We start from the raw sequence: 22,412 nt of genomic DNA, 5'->3' as shown, positions 1-22,412 counted from the left end.
AGTATGTTTTCTTCCAATCTGCAGCAAGCACTGAATAGCAGAATGCTTTTAAAATTGTTCTTTGAGTAACTAAGTGAGACTATTAGATAAAGCAGTAGTCTGCTTAAAAAATATAAGACTCCGTAGATTCAATCAGTGATCTGCATTTGGGGTCTCTGGAAGAATTCAAATGTACTTATCTGGTAAACTGTGAGCAATTAAATTACAAATAGCAAAATAAAGCATAAACTAGATAACTAAGGTAACAAATAAGTAATAAATCAAGGCCAAAACCAGTGTTGTTCATAGTGTTTGTTACCAAAAGCCAAGTCAAACAAATGTGGTTTAGGGCAAGCTTTGAAAGACACCAATATAGACGACATCCCATGCCACTGAGGTAGTAAGTTCATTCTAAAGAAACATGTCTGATGAACAAATGAGAGCCCATCATAACACACAAGCTGCACCCCCTGAAACCACTAACAGCCCCAGTGTGGCAGAGTGCATCAACCAAGGAAGGCAATATGGAATAATGGGCTCTTCTGAGTAAAGGGTACCCATATCATAAGGAGTAAAAAAAAAAAAAAAACAATATTATACTCAGCCACAGGGGGAGCCAGTGAGGCCTTTGCAGAATGTGAGCAATATGCTGGGAATAATGAGTTACTGTGCGTAACAAGTCAGTGGAGTTTTGTACTAGCTGTTTCGGTGCTGAGTCAGAAGCCAGTACGGAATCAAGGTGAGAAGAAAATAAAGCATGGATGACAGTTGAGGAGTCTTCTGCAGTATCAGCTTTATTGGAAAGGCTCACCCAGACTCTGCTACACTTTGTTGTGAGGGAAAGGTTGGTTTGCTTTTTATTTGTTTTATTTTGTATTAGTTTATTGCCTTTTTATATTTTGAGTGCTGTGATTTGTTTTCTATACCTTGTGTTTTGCTTGTGTTCTGCTTTTAACTGCATATTAAAACTTCAAAAGACACCACAACTCTGTCTCTTCTGAGTCAGGTAGAAATTTTTCCCCACCCTTCCACCCTGTCACTGTTGTATTCTTAAATACCACTGTCTTTCTAGTTGCCTGCCTCTTATGTTAATTTGACCATATATCTCATTTCCTCTCTGCTTTCACTGGCTTGTGTGAGTAAGCACAAAATTATCATTTTGTGAAATCACTCCTCTTCAACTATTTAAATTTATTGGCCATCCTACTGTATTCCACAGTACCAGAATACAAAAGTGACCACCCCCTTTCAATCTATCTTGCTGTTTTAAAAATAGTGACTCCCCACTAAAACTTAACTTTTTAGACAGGTAAAACTTAAGTTACCTACCTTCACATCTAACTTTTTTAGTGCACACTACACACTGCACTGTTTAGGATAAGCAACTTTTTTTCATCTTACCTTTAAGCATCCCTGTGACTAGCACTTGCTCTAATACCTGCTGGAAAGCACTAGGAAGCCTTAAACTGATACAAGCACTCAACTCTCCTTATTAATAAGGAGAAATTAATCATAGGCACTAAGCAGCCTATACTTGCAAATTACCTTGCTAAGGTAATGGAAAACAGCTCCTGTACTTTTCAAAAAAAGCACCAAACCAGGCATGTCCAAGGGTCAGCTTCCATTGATTTCTCCAGTCCACCTGGTGAATCAGGCAATGCAGTAATTGCCTCATGTACACAGACAACCCTCTCCTCCTACCACCCAACACTACAACCTGTGAGAGATACACTTACATATCCAAATTGGAAGCAAAGCTCTCTCCACCCAAGATTGTGCTAGACAGTCAAGAGGAGAAGGTTAACAGCTGCACTACACCTCAAGCAACACATAGCCCTTCTAAACTCACAGCACCAACACCCACACATAGCAACACTAAATCCACATATGCGGTGGCCCTTAACTATAACCTGCCCAAGTGACAAGGACCTCCGAAGCTGAAACACAAACAAACATAAATCACAACCAAAGTGTCACATAGCTCACAACACCAGTGTGCCACCCAGCAACAGCCCCTAAAGCAAGACAACGTACCTAATACATTAGTCATAGGTGATTCTATAGTCAGGCACACTGATGTCCCACTCACCAGGCTGAACAAGGAGAAAATTACAGTCAGCTGCCTGTCGGGTGCCAGGATCCACCACATAACTCATGCACTCAAGTCACTCCACAACAAGTACAAATATGACTCTGTCATTGTCCATGTTGGAGTGAATGACTTGAGATGTACCTCCCTGGACTACATGAAAAGAGACATGGAAGAGCTCTCAGATCATGTGGCCAAGGCAGGTATGACACTAACCCTGAGTAGCATCCTGCCTTCGCCCAGAATGATACCTCAATATAAGGACAAAATGATTGACTTCAACAATTGGCTAAGCTTGTGGTGTCATTCAAAGGGGATCCAGTATCTGTCTGTCTGGGAAGCCATGATCGACAGACCATGATGCTTTGCCAGAGATGGTCTGCACCTGTCATCTCTGGGATTCAGGTTACTGGCTAAGGCTCTTGCCACCCCTATAGTGCCTTTTTTAGGCAAAGTTCAAAGGACATAACCACCACCGTAACAGGTACAAGCATGCAAAATCCGAAGGTAATGCTACTCAATGCTAGAAGTCTAAACCTCAAAATGCACTCTCTCGAGACACTCCTAAAAATGGAGAACATCGATATCTGGGCAGTAACTGAGACCTGGTTCAAGGCTCCAGAGAGCATCCCTGCAATATCAGGCTACAACTCTTACAACACTTTTCGGCCACCAAACCAGAATCGAAACACTGAAGGTGGAGTGTCCATATTCCCCAAGGATATTCACACCACCAGGTTAGTTGCCCAACACAATGCATCTGAAATTCTCCAGGTGCAACTAACACTAGGTAAGACTGCAATCCAAATTGTAGCCTGTTACAGATCCCCCACCATGCCCCAAGATTCTCACTACACCTTTCTAAACATACTGGAAAATATTAATATACAACCAAACACCCTCATACTGGGTGATTTCAACTACCCTGCCATTAACTGGGAAAATGACTCATGTACCAACACCTTTGCCCAATGGTTCTTGGAATTTATAAATTTCAGTGCCCTGGATCAACTAATCCATAGTCCCACCAGGGGCTCCAGTATCACAGACCTGGTCATTACCAACATGGGAAATCAATGCTCCACACCTATGGTCACCCCCTTGTTGGTCAGGTCAGACCATAAGCTAATCATCCTTAACTTCCACATCCCACACCCACCCCCCAGTAAGGAAACCTCCATAAAAAACTTCTCCAAAGCCAATTTCATGCTACTCAAGTCAGAAGTTACAAACTTCATGACACCCATGCATACGGGTACTGAAAGTTCGACTGCTGAGTCCTACACTAAGGCACTGTATGAGCACATCCACTCATGCATGAATCGTGACATCCCAAATAGAACCAAGATGCTCTCCTCCAAAAAAAGGAAGCCAGTCTGTTGGTCCTCTGGCATAAACAAACTTTACAACAAAAGGAAGAAACTGTTGCAGAAGAGGAAAATCCCAGGATGCAAAAACTTCCTTACCAGCCTCAGTAAGAAGCTGAGATTCCTCATAAAATCCTCCAAAGCTAGTTACAAAAATAAAATTACCAAAGATTCCAAAGACAACCACAAGGTATTCTATAACTATGTCAATAATCTAAATGGTAATGCTCAGATCTGTTCTGAGCTACAATAGAATGGCATTAAATATACTGATCCCAAGGATATTGCCAATATCCTGGCAGATCGATTCGGTGCCAACTCACCCCCACCCCCTAAATGGCCCATTCAATACTGGAAGATTGCCAAATAATAACAGCTACACAGGTAAAAAACGCACTCTCTAAAGCTAAGAATACAGCATCCATGGGACCACATGACATCCCTGACTGTGTACTACATGAACTACAAAATGAACTGGCACCTCACCTAAGTGTCATGTTTATTCATACCCTCACCTCAGGCTTCATGCCCACTAAGTGGTGCACAGCTACAGTTATCCCACTCCACAAGGGGGATCCACCTCGGATCCCGGGAACTACCGCCCCATCAGTCTGATGAGCCTGATCTGCAAGGCCATGGAACGTATTATCATGAAACTTATAAGCAAAGACATTGGCAACATTAAAACACTGGACCTCACCCAGTTTGGGTTCATGAAGGGCCGATCTTGTCTCCTGAACCTGATTGACTTCTTCGAATCAGTCTCCAGAGCTGTGGACGAGGGTAAGGCAGTAAGCCTATCTGGACCTCGCCAAGGCCTTTGACCCCATCCCCCACTCTGGAATCATAGATAAACTTACTAAGCTGGGCATTAATCCCTACATCACTCGATGGGTTGCCAACTGGCTTACTGACAGAACCCACACTGTAAATGTAGCTGACTCCAAATCCAGCTCCAGACAAGTGACAAGTGGAGTACCTCAGGGTTCAGTCCTGGGACATCTCTTGTTTGGCATCTACTTCTCTGAAGTACAGGCCAACACTAAGGGACTCTGGCTAACAAAGTTCACAGATGACTGCAAACTGGGAGCTGTTATTGAATCCCCAAATGATGTGGATACTCTACAAAAGGGCCTTACAGAAACAGATGCTTGGTGCCAGAACCATGGGCTCAAGCTCATTGCTCATTGCCAAGAAATGTACAGTTATCCCCTTTGAGAAAAAAACATGTACTCGTGAATTACCACATAGGTGGCAGTACACTAAACACCGATAGTGTGATAAGAGATTTAGGGACACAGGTGGACAATGGTCTCACCTTCAATAACCACATCACCACAACAGTCAGGTAATCCTTCTATGTGGCACACCTCATCACTAAAGGCTTTTCATCCAGAAAAAAGGAGGTCATTGTCCCACTGTACTCATCCCGCATTAGACCCATTATAGAATACAATGCCCCATTTGGTATGTACCTCTCAAGACATCTGCAACAACTGGAAAGGCCGCAGAAATACCTCACTAAAAGAATCACAGGCCTAAAGCAGATGCCCAATGCTGACCGCCTTAAAAAACTCCAGCTATACTCTGTTGCATATCGTCTACTCCGAGGCAATCTCTGCTTAACATACAGTGCCATGTCAAACCCAGAGCTAATGGACATGCTACACTTAAAGAAATCCCAATCCCTCAGAGCCACAAGCTCCAGGGATCTAAACCTTGTCATCACAATAAACAAAACATGCTGGAGGGATAGGTTCCTGACCCAGAGACTCCCCAGACTCTGGAATAGACTGCCCATACATGTCAAGCAGAGCACCTCTTTGGCCTTCTTCAAAAGGAACCTTGACTATTGGATGGGAGAAAGGAAATTCACCCCGGGGATCACGTCAGTCACCCTGCCAGACAGGGGTCCAGGGAAGTAAATAGTATGGGAAGAAATAGCCAGGGAATTGTTATGGCTAGGCTTGTACAGGCCCTAGGGCCGATAGCCTAGTACCAACCTACGAACCTATGAACCTATGAATCAAGTGTTTACTCCTAGCAATATCCCAAATATGAAAACAAATTTTTAACTAAGGCAGACAAGTGTTGGCTAGTTATTGAGCTTGGTGCTGAGATTGTGCTCTTTAGATACAAATTGTAGCCTATCACTGTTATAAAGAACAATATATGGAAATGACAGGGTTGAGGGATGCTCAGGGAAGGAGAGGAAAGACTCACTATTATCAGGTCAGCAGGACTAGGACAAAAATCTCTCCCAATGCTGAGATCTTGAGTGGACAGCATAAACACGAAGAACAGTAATGGACCAGAGATCAAACCCTGTGGTGATTCACACACCTGAGAGTAAGAAGGAAAATAATTAAAAAGCCACACTCTTTGGATGACCATAAAGGTAGGGGGCAAACCAGGTTGGCTTCTCCATAAGTGATTAATGGCCATTTGATTAGATTCTAACTGCCAGATCACATTTGTTCAAATGCATACATGCTCTTAGGTCATTTTACTGTAATGTGGGCACTGTGCGGTTACTGTTTGTGTGTGAAACTGTAGCATCCTGTGTTGAGGTGTTTCTCTTTCTTCACTGTTGCATGATGGGAAGTTAGTGTTTATAAGTAAGTGGCCAACCTCCACATGGAGGCTGCAGGGGAGTTGTCTCTTGCAAAAACATTTTTTTAATAAATACAGGTGATTTCTAGGGCATATATGTTCTTGAGTAGTTGTGAGCTAAGAAATTAGCTTATAAGTGACTTTGTGTTGATCTTTCTCAAATAATGCAAATCAATCACAAAAGAGCAACAGAATCAATTATGTAATTATTCAGTATGGACACCATGAGTCACAGTGTCAAATGTCACTGAGAAATGAATCAGGACCAGCAAAGAGAACATTTACTACCCGAATAAGTAGTATAATGAAGCCATCAGGTATGATTCAGCTTGCACTTAAGCAGCCTTTTCAGTAACTTTATCCCAAAAAAGAAGATTACAATTAGGGATAAAGTTATAAAGAATGTTGAGACCTAAAGAAGGTTTCTTGAGGAGAATGATAACAAATCTCTCATTCAATAAAGGTGAAATAACACTAGTTAAAGGAAAACTCCAGCCAAGAACTAAAAAAAAAATGTTTTTTTTTCAATCTCTTTGTTTCTTGACCTATTTTAACACCTCAAAATCACTCTAAGTGCTTTATTTGTAATTTTAGCCCGTTTTCTACAACATGGCTACCAATGGGAGTTTGATGTATCATCGTGATCTTTTACTCCCTCAACCCTTTCTCTTTCCCATAATTCTTTGTATGACTCTTGCCAGACATAAGGAAGCAACTTTGAATTCCAATGCCATTCACATATAATGGGATTTGGGAGGGTCACTGTTAATTTTTTCACCTTCTGTAAAAGGACTGCTTCTTTTCTGTCTCTAAGCACCCTCAGTTATGTTTGGCTCAGACGTTGTTTTACACTATACTTAGACGTTATCCAGCTACAGCCAGAAAAGTAATTAAACTGCAGGTCTTTATTCAGTATTTTGTAGTTGAAGAGGAATTGAGAGTCCCCTATCCCCCACACTACTGCAGAGGTTTTAAAACTGTCACTGCACTGACTGAGAGACCCTTGCAGAATCAATTCCTCAGACTTAAAGGCCTTATTCAATTGTTTGTGTCTTTTGACTTTTCCAGTTAGGGGTTGCCACAGCAGAACTCTGGTCTGCTAATGATTGGCAGTTGATTTTTACATACCGGCTTACCAGGCCTGACGCACAACCTTCAACGAAGGTACACCCATTCACGTATGTCTAGCTGAGAATCAAACCAGACAGCGTCTTACTGTGAGGCGACAATGCTACCGCAGCAGCACCACCGCGGGTTTTGAAGATGGAAAATATCTGGTCATAAAAGTAGCATCCAAAACCTATTAAACCCCTAGACTCAAAGTCCATGCAGGATAGAATCAATTTGCAGAGCACTAGCAAGGAAATTAATTCCATGGACATCACACCCATTTGACACTGTTTTGCTGTCTATAAGTGATCACAAAGGCAATCACTTAATGGCAGTTTGTAAACTGTTAAACTTTTTAAAGAACAATTTGACATGCTGTCATTAAAAGGGATGTACATGGCTTGGGGTTAGCAAATCAAGAGCAAAGAATTGTGCTCTATAGTAGTCAGACACCAACAAATTGTCTGCACTGAGGAAGCAAGGAAGAGGTAACTTTAGAAAACACTGTAACACTTGATCAGTTTAAGGTCAGGGGAGCTAAATGAGGAGAGTGTCAAAACAAAGTGGACCAGGAAGTAGTCATATCAGGGCACTGGCTACACTATCGAGTCAGAGGTCATCACAAAGAGTAGTAATACCAAGTCTAACGTATGTCTTAATCTATGAGACACATTGGAAATTACCAGAATAAATCCAAATGCTATAAATATATAGGAATTCCTTAATCACAGTCACTAACACAACATCTGACCCAATGAGGAATTCACCAAGAACCACATGAGTTTGATGACATAACACAGAGTTAATGAAAACATCATGTGAACGTTTAAAAAATGTTCTCATATGACTAGGTATATAGTAAATATGCAGTTTGTTCCTGCAGCCCAGATAAATTTCAAAGAACTGATACTTCTTCAGGCAAACTGGTTCAACGAAAGCTTAAAATTAAAAAAAGATTGCCATTCCATCCTTTACCATAACCAACACAGGCTACAAACTAATAGAAACATGGGGCAGAGTAGTTACCACCAGATGGGAGCCAAAGGTATCATTTAGTTATGTGCCCATTATAAAAGCTAAGTCATTGTCCTATAATAACACAGAGATAAACCCTGGCTCACTGCAAGTATTTCTGCTGGTGTATAGCACCCTGTATGGAGCCAGCAGAGAAGAGGTTCCACTAACCAGCCTAAAATAACAAACTGGACACCTGCATACAATCTAAAGGAAAGGTGAAAGATTCTTAGTGAGCTGTTTCACCTCACAGTGCATAGAAGATGTTTGAATGTCCACTGAGGATATATATTCACACAGGAGTGGCTAGAAAGGCTATCTAATGGTATTCATTCCAATGGATATGCAAAACTGCATAAGCACATACACTTGTGAAAAACTGTGGTAGACAAACACTTATGTATAAAATGTAAAAGTGCTAACAAGACATCCATGTTCAAATAACAAGCCTGAAGATAAAGCAGGAGACATATCTATAACAAAAGTAATCAACTGAGATAAAACGAAAATGGAAAATGGAAATCAAAGAGTAAAATAAGAGAGCTAAAAATAAAACAAGATAAGCAACAGACGTTTAATCCCCACTATTCAATAAATTAAACTATTAAATATCCTGTAAAAATATTTTAAAAAAGTTCTAAAAGCAAAATATATTAGAGAAGTTATATATCATCTAATAAAAAATAAAGGCAGTACAAAATTATGAAATAAAATAGAGGCCATTACAACAGAAAAAAACATTTGGAATAGTTGCAGACAACAGATAAATGAAACTTCTTACAGTAATCATTAATCATGCAAAGGGTGGTAGATGGTAAACGTTATGTGGCTGAGTGTCCAAAACAGGGAAGGCATGCAAACAGCTCTTAGAACAGCTTTAAAACTAATTAACTCTTTTGACATAAAAAAGCCTGAAACCTTAGCACTTCCTTTCCAAGCAAGATGACTCCCGATTTTAAATTGTAAGAACTGGATGCCTGATACCATCTAAAACTTCTGATATTTTTAGGTGGAGTAAGAAATTACTGTGGCTTGTGCTTCCACGCAATATAGCGTAGCATCTCCATGTGCTCATTTTGAGGATAAGGAGCTTGTTAAAGCAGGCTGATTACAGAAATAGACGAAGCAAAGTGAATGATGCTGAGATGGTATGACTTCAGTTTTCTCTTTGATCTCCTACCCTACTGTCTGTTTTGTCTTATCCACAAAAAAATATATATATATATGTTCCATGAGACTGTGCACACAAGTTGAAGGTTTCTTTTTCACAAACTAACAAAATATTTGTAAAAAATATACATGCAGATTAGGCATGAAATTGTTAAGCAGGCCATATTGCAAAGCATTTCTTAAAAAGCTTGTGGTCAAAAAATGTGGGTGGCAGTTAAAAATACTATTACCGTTGTCTCAGAAACGTGACCACAAATGCTGCATTTACAGCTAAAACCTACATCTTTTTATAAGAAAAGTGTGGTACATTTAGACCCAAGGAGTGCCTGCAGTCCCAGTAGATTTCATTCATTGTTTACAAGCTTGCATGTTACAGCAGTCACTAATAGAATTCTGTTTACCCCACCCAGACTACAGTCTCCATCTATATTGACAGGGTTAGGACTCATCAGATCTTTCATATTGTACTTCGCTTTATGCCGTACACATATTATACTACCTCACGTACTTCGACTTTCCCCTTTAGATAAAGCAGAAGGCTTTATTTAGACTTTCAAGAGTAGACAAAACTCTTTTGCCTAATAAAAGGAATCATTTCAGAGAATTTAATCACCAAAATAACCAGCAAGGCTACCATGGCTATAAGCACAAACTAACTTTAATAAAAACTCAGTAAACCAAAGGATGAGTGCTTTTGCATATGATGCTTCATTAGATCCATAGATAAAAACAGACTGGTCAGGCTTTTTAAATCAAATGCACCTATCACAAATTAACATTATCCAATAAAATCAGCTCCTCAGTTTATGCCCCTTTAGAACAGGTTTTAAACAAATACTGGCATTAAGCCCTGGATATCTGTCTGCTTGTAATTTAAGTATCCATCTCAGCTCAGCTACATCTACCTGATTATTCATATCACCCCTTCTAAAGTTATTTTTTAAGTGTTTTAAATTTTTAAAAGAAAATTTATGATCTTTAAATTCAGTAATATGTTTGGCCAGTGCATTATTCATGTTATTATTCATGATATCATGTGTTGTAAAATCCTTTCTTTGAATTTCCTTGTCATCTTGCCGACATAAAAACACGTACAGTCCTCACAAGTAGCTAAGTAGATTGCATTTCGTGTTTGACAGTCTACATACTCAACTGGTCTAAAACTAAAGTTAAAACTTGGATGTTTATAAAAATCTGCTGTTTGGAAATAACAGCACAGGCATTACATCTACGACAATGATAGGTGCCTATTCTTGTTGCATTACTAAACTGTGCATGAGGGCCATTGCATAACAAATCTTTTAAATTATTACATCTCCTGTAGGTAAACTTAGGATTACTACCTACAAGAGCAGCTGTTTTAGCATCAGGGGTCAAAATCTGCCCATTTTTAGATATAATGGTACGTACAAGGGCCATATCATTGGTGAACTTGGTTACAAATCTCAAGTTCCGTTGGGGGCAGTTCTCTTGTTAAAATCTAGATTTGTTCCATCTCTCCACCCACAAATATAATAAGGTCTAGCCTTATAAGGTCTCTCAAGTTCAACTTCACTTTGTATATTATCAACCAATTTCTCATTGTAGACCGTATTCAAATATTGTGTCCTAAGGGACCCCATCGCCTGAGCACAGATGTAATCCCTTGTGCATAGCCTTGAAGTACATATAAACTGACCCTTGACAATATTAGGAAAAATATGTCTGGGATGCATACTTCCTTGGGAAAGTAAATTATTTTTCCAACATGCCTTCCTATACAATTCCATACTAATAGTGCCCAAGGGAGTCATATTAAGGCAGACATCCAGGAAACTAATCTTAGTATGAAACATTGTCATAGTAAACCTAAGAAAATGAATGGTTGTTTCCAAATAATCAACAAATTGCTTAAGTAATTCTTCACTTCCAACCCATAAGAAAAAAATATCATCAACGAAATGACAGTAAAACTTAACATATTCACAGTAACCATTATTCTTAAACAAAAACATATCTTCCCAATAATACATGACCACATTTCATAAGAATTTGCACATAGGGTGCACATCACGACACCCCATTTTTGCAAATAAATATCATTATCAAAAATAAAGATATTGTTTTCTAATATGATCTCTAATAAGGTACATATTAGCAATATAACATCTGAATTATATTCACTGTGGACATGTAAACTGTCCCTAACAGCTCTAATACCAAAATCATTCGCTATGGCAATGAACAAATTTCTGACATCCATGGTCACTAAAAGCCAATCCAAAGTTTCACCGACCATCTCCATAAACTCAAAAAGGTCACCCAAAAATTGTTGAGTATCTTTTAAAACTGTGGGCATATTCATTAAGATTCTCTTAAGTTTATTCTCCATAAACATTGACAAGGGTTCAGTTATCCACCCTGCACCAGCCACAATCGGACGCATAGGTGGACTAACAGAGTCCTTGTGTACTTTAGGCAAACCCCTAATAGTCAGTAAGGTAGGATGTAAAACATTCAAAAAACAGTACAATTGTTCGTCAATCACCCTGCTTGTTAATAAATCATAAAGCATTCCATGTACACGTTGTATAATGTTATCAACATCTGTTCTATTCACTCTAACATAAGTGTTTACATCATCCAATAAAAGTCTCATAGAGCTGTAATAGTCAACAGAGTTAATGATGACAACAGAACCCCCTTTATCAGCTGGCCTAATACAAATATTCTTATTAGACCTTAAAGACTGTATGGCTTTTTGTTGTTGTAGCGTAAGATAATAAAAATATCTTTTATATGAATCATGCAGTGTCCGGTTGATGTCATCTTCACAAACACGAACAAAGGTTTCTACATGAGTTTATAACTGAGGATTATATACATTGTTTTTTTGAAACAGTGTCCTCTTGCTTGTTCACCATTACCAAACAGTAATTTCAAGGTAATGTTACAAGCAAAAATAGCATAGCTCTAACAGTACATCACTCACATTCGTTGAAATTGCTGGTATAAATGACAAACTCTTATTTAGAATTTCATATTCCTCATTATTCAGTTTATACTGTAAAAGTTTAATCACAAGTTTGTTTGCCTGCATATCTTTGTGGGTAACATTTCTCAAATTATCTTTAACTGCATTCATATGGCAACATCTGCGCCTTTTTCTGCTCTGTTGTTTTCTGGAGAGTAGACCAGCTATGTTATATGGGTTGGAGACAGTGGCATTGGCAAAAAGGCAGGCATTTGAGCTGGATGTGGCAGAGTTAAAGATGTTAACGAGGGTAGACAGGATTAGGAATAAGTATATTAAGAGGGTCAGCCCAGGTTGGAAGGTTTGGAGACAAAGCCAGAAAGGCAAGATTACGTTGGTTTGGACATGTACTGAGGAGGGATGCTGAGTATATTGGGAAAAAGATGCTAAGGATGAAGCTACCAGGTAACAGGAAAAGAGGAAGGCCTAAGATAACGTTTATGGATGTGAGAGAGGACATGCAGGTGGTTGGTGTGACAGAGCACGATGCAGAGGACAGGAAGAAATGGAAACAGATGATCCACTGTGACGACCCTAACAGGAACAGCCGAAAGAAGATGATGATGATTTCCTCGTCAAGGGCCCTCTGTTGGTGGAGTGCATCACAGACCTGGTTAAAGCAGGCTGATTATAGAAATGGACGAGGAAAAGTGAATGGTGCTGAAATGGTAAGACTTCGGTTTTCTCTTTGTTCTCCTGCAGTACTGTCTATTTTGTCTTATCTACAAAAAAATAAAAAATATGTTCCAAGAGAATGTGCACACAAGTTGAAGGTTGCTTTTTCACAAACTTACAAAATATTTGTAAAAAATACACTTGCATATAAGGCATGAAATTGTTAAGCAGGCCATACTGCTCAGCATTTTTAAAAAAGCTTGTGGTCAAAAAATGTGGGTTGCAGTTAAAAATACTACTACTGTTTTCTCAGAAACATGAACACAAATGCTGCATTTACAGCAGCTAAAGCCTACATCTTTTCAAAAGAAAAGTGTGGTACATTTAGACCCAAGGAGTGCCTGCAGTCCCAGTAGACTTCATTCATTGTTTACAAGCTTGGATGTCACAGCAGTCACTAAACGAATTCTGTTTATCCCACCCAGACTACATTCTCCATCTGTTTTGGCAGGGTTAGGACTCATCAGATCTTTCGTACTGTATTTCCCATTATAATGTACGCATATTATACTACCTCACATACTTCAACTTTCCCCTTTAGATACAGCAGAAGGCTTTAGACTTTCAAGAGTAGACAGAACTTTTCTGCCTAATGAAAGGAGTAATTTCAGAGAATTTGCAGGATGCATAATCATGGAGCTCTTTGACCCATTTCTGAAAAGTCACACTAACAACAGTTGAGCTGTTCCGGTTCCCATACTAGGTCCTTACTGACATTTTTTTTTAATTACTATATGGTGATTATAAACTGTCTTATTATTAAACTGCTTGCATGAGGTGTTAAATGACAGGTATTACTGAGCGCAAGAAACACAGTTTTCAAAAGTAGCCAATGCAGTGCAAATGTCCCTCTTTCAAAAGTGCAGTGACATTGCAGTTGATAATATTAGGAGTTACAGTGAGAAAAGCATGGAAGGCTTTTCAAATTTCACTTTCAGTTATTTTTTTTTATCTTTTTCCCACTCACATGCCAAATATCTACCATGACTGTAATAGAAAGACAAATTTAACAGCAGATGTGTGTGTGTGTGTGTGTGTGTGTGTGTGTGTGTGTGTGTGTGTGTGTGTGTGTGTGTGTGTGTGTGTGTATCATTATGGGCTGATACCCTATTCAAGATCAGCTTCTAAGCCTTGTACCCACTGAGTGCCAGGACAGAACAGTCTTTGGCACCGGCTTAAGTAGGTAAATGAGAAAATGAATGAATGAATGAATCAATGAACGAATGAATGAATGTGGAAGTTAAATTAATTATGTTTGCAATAATGACAAAGAACCAGTAGCAAGTATTTATAGGTTTACAAACTAGTCAAGCTGCACCCTCTTGGCCTTCAGGATACTTGACGTCTGCACCCCATATGGGTATTTTCACCCCCGTACATATTCCATTTAGTTACTCTGTGGTACATTGTGTCTTTTCCTGTGAAGCATCATGTCTCTCTTGTATAAGCTTAAAGTCATTTTTTCCACATTTCAGAGTCTTACATCATGTAAGCCTTTAGTCTCAAGGAATATTTCACCCCAGTCCACTCAGCTTGAGGAACTTGTTTGGAGCTATGCACCTTTTGAAAGCTACCAATAGGTCTCTGCATCATTTCAATGATTCAACTTCTGGCTATTGTGGCACTTAGCAAGGTGGGCAGCATGTTCACCAATGTGGAAAGTTGCTGCTGCATTCTCAGCAAAAGCCTCTCAGTAACCATACGTTTCTCTTGGAGAGTTACAGTCAAACTTGTCAAAGCTTCAAGTAGTCTTTGCATTCTCGCTTAGACAAAAGGTTTTGTCTTCACAGGAAAACACATAACAGTCTCATTTCCTTCAGATGTTGTGTCTTTCGGCTTATCCCGGTTAGGGGTCACCACGGTGGAACTCCGGTCCGCTAATGTTTGGTAGTGGATTTTTACGTGCTGAGTTACCAGCCCTGGTGCACAACCTTCAACGAAGGCATGCTCATTCACGTATGCCTCCACACAGAAGTTGCTCTAGCTGAGAATCAAACAGGACAACGTCTTGCTGTGAGGCGACAACGCTACCGCAGCACCACTACCGCAGGGATAACCCCTTCAAGTTGCTGCAAGGGAACTTTCCATATAGGCATTGGTCTTTCACAGTCCACAGTCACTCTTCCTTTAAGTAACCCTTCAATCTGCCATAAGGACACTTTCCCATATGAAACCCCTGTATGAACAAAAGGGGTTAACCAGTCATATTATCACAGCTTTTCATTTAACATAGTCCAGGCTCCTTCCACTTTAAAAGATTACCTTTTGGATGTTAAGCAGCTAGTAATTGCTCCTTCAACAGACCAGACATTTCTGGGTGGGAAAGGTGAACATAATCTTACATTAAACTATTCTTTATTTGAAGACAAGGAAACTCAGTTACAGCACATTTCAGGTAGTTTCACAACACGACAGTTTGTACAAAATTAATTTTCTACCTAGATTCTGCACTGATATAGTATTCATCTGTAGCTGTAATCACAAATTACAGTCTCTGGACACCAGCTTGCAGTATACAGAAGTTTATTTTTTACAGAGTTAATGAAAAGCTACACAGCCCTGCAAAATGGGGAGTGACAGACAACACAGTCTTACTTCAATACATGCTCTGTTTCAATAAGTACCCTCACAAAATGCAAGTTCACCTTCACAAGTTCTGCATCACACTCTGTGTCTTTTATGTCTCACACATCACTTCAATATTTCTAGCAAAATACAACAGTACTTACAACAGGTTTCATTTTTCTCTGAATCCCTCAAACAAAACAAATTACTGCCTTTAACACAAGCAGGATAACTTTCATCTCACAGCTTGCTACTGTAAGGACAGCTTCTAGCCTGGTTCCTCTATTTAGACTTGACTACCCATTAAACACCCTATTACACTCTTTCCTCAACCCAGTATTCTGAAAATAGGAGTCTGTCATCTTATGGAACTAACATCCCTTAAAATCCCCAGAGGCAGTTGTTTCTACTTTCTTTCTTTGGTGACCTCACCTCTGCTTTCTTGCCTACCTCTGTACCTAGCAGCAATGTCACATGACCCCACAGCAGTGTGATTTCCCAGTTCAGCAGCCTGAACAGCCACCACCATGCTACAATGTCTAAACAGAATGCATGCATTTAGGCAAACGTGAGTTGTCCGACGTCCTAAATGTCGAAAGGCTGTGACCCCAGTTTTTGGAATGTCGAATTTTCAAATGCCGAATCCTTCAACGCTGAACGCCAGCCAGGCTAATATCCCCCCCTTCTTGATCCATGGTAGCGCTTGTTGTGGTGGTTGCGTGACCGTAAATGTCGAATTCAATGTTAGGCTCGACATTCTGACCGTTTGGCTAGGGTTAGTTTCGACATTTAGGTTCGGAGAATGTTACGTTCTGAGGTGGTGTCTTCAATCATATGCATGTATTCCTGTCTAAACACACATGACTTGCTTCAACATGAAAATGTATGGCAGGAGAATTTAAGTTGCATAAGGGTTTAAAAGGTAAATCACCATTCCAAAGACAACATGGATGACATAACAGAGGGTATGCTGAGTTTCAAACATAACCAGTGATTTCTAAATGAACAGAAACAAGGTGATACATTTAATGCTTTTACTACTTGAGAAGGGAAGATGGAGCCGGAAATATATAATTTGTAACTGCAACTGTTCCTATAATATAGATAGAAATGCTTAAAGATGTCTGGCTTTGTTTCTTTCTGTGAGTATCCTAAAGCCTTGCATCAAACTACAGTTCATTTGTCAGATGTTGCCTTGTTGTCCTTTACCCATGTTGGCATGAGAAAGGTAAGACTAGTTTGTCTCACCTTTCTTGTTTCTTTAGAAAGTCTAAGAACTGTAGGCAGACATGTGGATAGTGTCCAGGTGATGGCTTGGGAGAGCCGGAAGTACACCACAGAGGGCAGCTCTAAAGTCAGTGGATAGTCTAGAAAATAATCCTTGGTTGTACACTAATAATATAATGAAAACAAACGCAAAGATGGTATTCCTTCAGTTGGATTTGTACAAGTGTGTATGTTAACAGTGTTAGATTTTAGTAACCCATGTTTGCTTAATGTCTTTAAGTACAATTACATGTTTTCAGTTTCCCCCAGGAAATTAGTTACAAGAGGAATATTTGTATTTCCTCCCCATGAGTTATTAAATTAGGACACAACCACTTTAAATGTTGCCAATAAGTAATGTTAGAAAGCTGTCCATGCATACCTGAACCAAGGTCTTTCATGCTTTCATTGAGGAAGAGGTCAAAGACTCGAACGTCAGCAATGTTCTCTCCTCGGTCCACCAGCATATGAACAAGGTGAAGTCCAAGGAAACCACATCCTCCAGTCACTAGATAAACTTGTCCTTTCTCTGTTTCCATGTTTGAACACCAAAAAGAGCTGGTGATAATGGTGCTTTTACACCAGGTTTAGCCTCGGCTGCTTTCTGCTACCAACTGCAGCTGTAGAGAAAGAAATATTTCATTAACTTATTTATAGTTTTAGAAGTAAGCATTAAACCTCTTCAGACTGATAAAAATAATTTAACACTATAGCAAATTATAATACAATTAAATGTATTACAGCCTGATACATAGACAATGCGGTCAGTCAGTAACATAGCAATTTGTAGTTAGACTGTCTTTATAAGCAGATTTTTACCTTCATTGAAAAATGATGGGCAACACGTGTAGGAAGTTGTTTCATAAAATTTCTGTAAAATCTACAGCTCTTTCTGTAATTGCATTATTACAACAGAGGAAAGGACAACATGTTTGTAGAAATATGATCAAAGCCTTTTTCACTGATGTACTTTTAATAAATAAAATAAATAAATATATTTATTCATTCATTCATTAATATCTTATAAGTTAAACAGCTAGTGAGCATTTATCCTTCTTTCAAAACTTTATTCTTCACATCAATTAAAACAAAGTTAACCCTCATTCCTTTGATGTACACACTTAAAATCTGTAATAAGAAATGCAGAATTGTTAAATCTATAAGTAAGAGGTTAGTGAAATAATGAATCCTACAAAAGCTTGCATTAGGAAATTATGCTACTCTCTTTTATGTTGATTTGTATATTTCTAAACAACATATTGCTTTTCCAGCAGAAATAGTGCAGCATACTGGGGTCTTCTAAGCAGTACGTAAGTCCTGCAGTTTCAGTAGTTGAAGATACATTTAATCCTGTGTTCTAACTGCCAGATCTGAAGGCTTTCAATGAAACTTTTAAGTCCTTTGCAGCCTGATCTTCCTCTCTATAGATGCTCAAAAACTAATATATAAGTTAACATTGTTTGCAGCTGTTTTGAAGGCAGATTATATCTATGTTACTACTACTGCTTGAAGCTGTGAGTAGACTTTATGTAATAACATAGTTTAAAACTCCATGCGTTTCTGTACATCGTACTGCATTGTATTTGCTTGTTTAACTCCGTGTCAACAAGCACTAGACCTCAGCATTTACTACGTTAAGCACAATGAAAGTACTCTGGAGATGTATATTGTAAAGTTGTGAACTCTTTTTCCTTTGGCACATTACAACTTAGTTTATTCTTTAATAGTAATACACTACAAGATCTTATGGAAGAGTCTGAATAGTGTTGAATTAGTGGCCAATGCAAAGTGTTCCTAAATGTATAAATGTTTTGCATTAAACACGTCAGTAAGGTGACACATGATAATAAGGATTGTTGGAATACAATGCTTGAGTAAAATCCCTGTTACAAAATCTAAGAAGCATAATAGATTCTACTTATAGGTTCACAGGTTCATAGGTGTCTACTAGGCTAATGGCCCTGGGGCCTTTACAAGCCTAGCATATAGAAGTGCCTTGGCATTGTGCCGCCCATCGTCAGTTCCCAGTGCCTCTATCAAGTAGATCCACTGGAGTGATCTCCGGGGTGAACTTTCTATTACCAATCCACTCATCAAGATTTTAAGGGCTAGTGGAAAACATATTCCTGAACATGAAAGATGCTATTGCTGTACATGCCAACATGGAACAACAAACCAAACCAAAATACGTAAATGGCTGTTATGCTAGCCATAACTGTAATAAATGAAATATATATGATCTATTACATTTTCTGTGTTGAACAGGAAATCAATCCACAAATCCAAGTGAAAGTTAAGTTGTTCAAGAAATGATTCTTGCTAACTAAATAGTGTAAAAAATCAAAGAAAGAGAACGACAAATTAACAATATTGAATCTGTACAAAATAGCTACAGAATGTAGCAAAGGGAGAACTAGACACTCAAATTCATTTTAAAATTGTTTGAACAAAATGGCAATCAGTTGTCTGTTACATGAAATCAAATAAAAAAAAAGCAGGGTTATAAAAACAAAATAACCTAATATAAACGTATAGAAATGAAACAGGACAACAAGAGTCAAAAATACTATGAGTCTGAAAGACAGACCAGAAACACAGCAAGCTTAAGATATGCTAGGACAGACAAAGATTATGACCTTTCTTTTTTGAATGATTTAGTTGAATGTAACATGGACACTCTTCCAACAAAAATAAGGAACTTATATTAGTAGTGTGTCTACCAGGTGATAATGCTACTGACATCGCAACCACATTAAAATGTTTGAATGACAATCAACCAAATCGGGATAAAAGTACTCCACATGGGAAAGCATAATAAAGATCGGAAAAGGGGACGAATAGTGATAACCATATGGAAAGGAATAATTAGCACACAAGCATCTCAACACACATACATATGGATGACAGCCATGTTAACTATTTAGCGAAAATAAAAGTTATGTTATTTTCAAATAAATTAACTACAGTAAAACATGCATAACTAAGCAACAAAAAAAGATATATAAGATAAAAAAATGGTTCTACAAGAAGGTAATGTCAGTCAAATATGAAACATTATTAGGGAAGTAAAACCACAAGGAGGGAAAAAAGAGCTTTCCGCTTCTTTTTTGGCTTATTATTAGGGAAGTGAAACATATTGTAAGGCAATAAATATTAAAGAAGATATGCTTTGAAATAAAAGTAACTAATGTTTGTAAAAAATCATTTTATAAAGATGGAAGTTTGGCGCATGGAGCAGAGACTAGCACATCTAAATCTCATATGCAAAAATAACAACATTACAGATGAAGATTTGAAAATCTTGCATTGCTTTGAAGCACATTTGAGACAGTATTTAGGAATGGGGGGCTACTTTTACAAGAACTAAGTACTTAAAATAAAGACCTGGTGCCTAACACACTAAGATTATGGAAAATAAAATTAAATAAAAAATGCAAAACCTGTATTAGCCCTGGCTTAAGCATGGATATGCATGCAATAATTAAGAACATAGAGTCCATCAGTACAGAGTACTTAGAAATATTATGCCTAGAACACACTTTGTAAACTGTAGAGAGGAAAAAAGCAGTCAGTGTACCAGCATATGGGAGAGTGGCAGAAAATTCAGAAAAAATACATATGAGTTGATCTACTTAGCAGAGCTTCTAAAGTACTTAAATGGCTCTTTGCAATCTTAAAGGCAAAATTATTATCAGATTGCATATAGAGTAGATACGTCATCCCCAATGGCTATGAAGGGATTTAATTCTTCTAATTCACATAGGGAAGATGGCAATAGATGATAGATTTTTACTGGATGTTGACAATGCTGTTATTTAAACAAGGCATTCCATTCACTACAATAGCAAGTTTGGAATTAACAGCTATCCGGCAGTGTGTTTTGGCACTAGATGACTGAAACTGTTGAAGCTATACCCTGACCCGTGTGCAAAAATGGGAAAAGGGGTGGTGAATGGATGGCTGGATCAGTTTCACTGTAGCAGTAGTCTGATTAGATATGTCAGGCTAGTTGTGAAGGTCTCCTGATGGGACTTTGTGTAGTGGAGTTGACTAGGGTTCAGTTTAGAACAGCATCAATTCACAGTTTATACTACAGATATAGATATCCTTTAGCATAAAACTATTTAAAATTATAAAAATTTCTTCACATGTCAGTAACAAGAGAACATCTAATCAGAAACAGGACTGTGGAAGATGACATTCCCATCAGTAGGACTAAACTTAGCACAAGTAGTTTTAGAAAACGTCTAGTACCACCGGGCCTATCTTTCAACAGAATATGTGATCCAGGTTTAGCCCAGTATTTTGACTTTGGAACCACTATAGATAAACTTAGCATTGCATATTATGTAGATTATATACGTAAAGAGAAGTCAAAAACTTGGTAACCTAACTTTTGATCGAACCATAGTATTTTGTCATTTTAATCGTAGAGAGAGAATCAACAATTTGCATCAGCGATTCTCAAAAATGTCGAAAAAGGGATAATGATTAAAATCATAAGTAAATAAGGCTACACTATACATCCATTTACCATATCTCATCAAAAACAATGGCTTCCCAATCCCATACAGAACACATTATATCCCAAACATGAAAAGCCCACACATAAAATATGAAAAACCTATATATAAAATATACAATTAAATTGTGATCATTTTATTGTACAGGACCACACACACAATAATATTAAAACCTATAACCTGCAGGTGGCCTTGAACCTAGGACACTGTATTCTGGAGGCACTAACAGATGAAAAAGATGAAGTTACTGAGTCTTAGTACTTCATTCACTGTACAACATGGCTTTTTTTACTTGTGTTGTTTTATCTACAATATCCCTTTCATTGTTCTCAGAGTCATTGTGAATTGTCAACACTCTCTGTAGGATTAACTTTTGACTGAAGTAAAATGCGCCAATCTAAACTTAATAAGCCACAAGATAACAATAACTATGGTTCCTCTTTTGTCTTCCCTTGTTCAGAGAACCTTGAAGTACGATGTTCTATATGGGTAGTCAACAGTGAAGAAAAACATCTATAAAGCACCTAGAAAGAACTGAGAGTAATTTGAATGTGAAACGGTTCTTAGAACTTTAAAGAAATACATTTTACCTCTACAGAAAAGAAAGAAAAAAAAAGTGATTTCATTTTATCCTATAAAGCTTGCAAAATTCCCATATTTTTAATTTTTTTAATTTTTAAATAATCTTACATTTTGAACCTCTTCCTATTATTTAACAGACAGAAAAGACTCTTAAAAAGACATATTTATTAGATTGCTATAATTGACTGTCTGTTCCAGAATCAGTAAACAGTTGGCTAAAAGCAGAGTTATTAAAAAGTGGAATAAACTGCCAAAGGAAATTAGGAGAGTAAACATTTTGCAGTCATTAAAAATAAATAAATAGAAAAGTTGGCACAACTCCATGACAGAGAAGTATAAAGCCCTAACTACAGCCTAGATGACCCAAGTTTGGTGGGTCAAGTGCTGGTGAATCCAGGCTAGAGAAGATGGAAGTGAGTAGCCATTGCCGGCTCACCCATCCTGGA

The 22,412-nt window shown here is 38.2% G+C and overlaps 1 protein-coding gene across 3 annotated transcripts in view; it reads right to left on the bottom strand.

Annotated features, from left to right (window-relative positions):
• Positions 1–22,412, bottom strand: part of HSD3B7 (hydroxy-delta-5-steroid dehydrogenase, 3 beta- and steroid delta-isomerase 7) — a 562,140-nt gene that overhangs the window by 337,248 nt on the left and 202,480 nt on the right. For all 3 annotated transcript variants that reach the window (XM_044086232.1, XM_044086231.1, XM_044086233.1), the window contains exon 2: positions 17,244–17,481. In XM_044086232.1, the coding sequence (XP_043942167.1) occupies positions 17,244–17,400 (157 nt within the window). In that variant the 5' untranslated portion in view covers positions 17,401–17,481. The remainder of the gene's footprint in view (positions 1–17,243; positions 17,482–22,412) is intronic.

Source organism: Protopterus annectens, chromosome 10.part0, assembly GCF_019279795.1.
Source record: "Protopterus annectens isolate FY-2018-M chromosome 10.part0, PAN1.0, whole genome shotgun sequence".
In the NCBI taxonomy this organism is placed as follows: Eukaryota; Metazoa; Chordata; order Ceratodontiformes; family Protopteridae; genus Protopterus; species Protopterus annectens.
The sequence above is the reverse complement of the archived record's forward strand: the minus strand, read 5'-3'. Positions and strand labels throughout refer to the sequence as shown.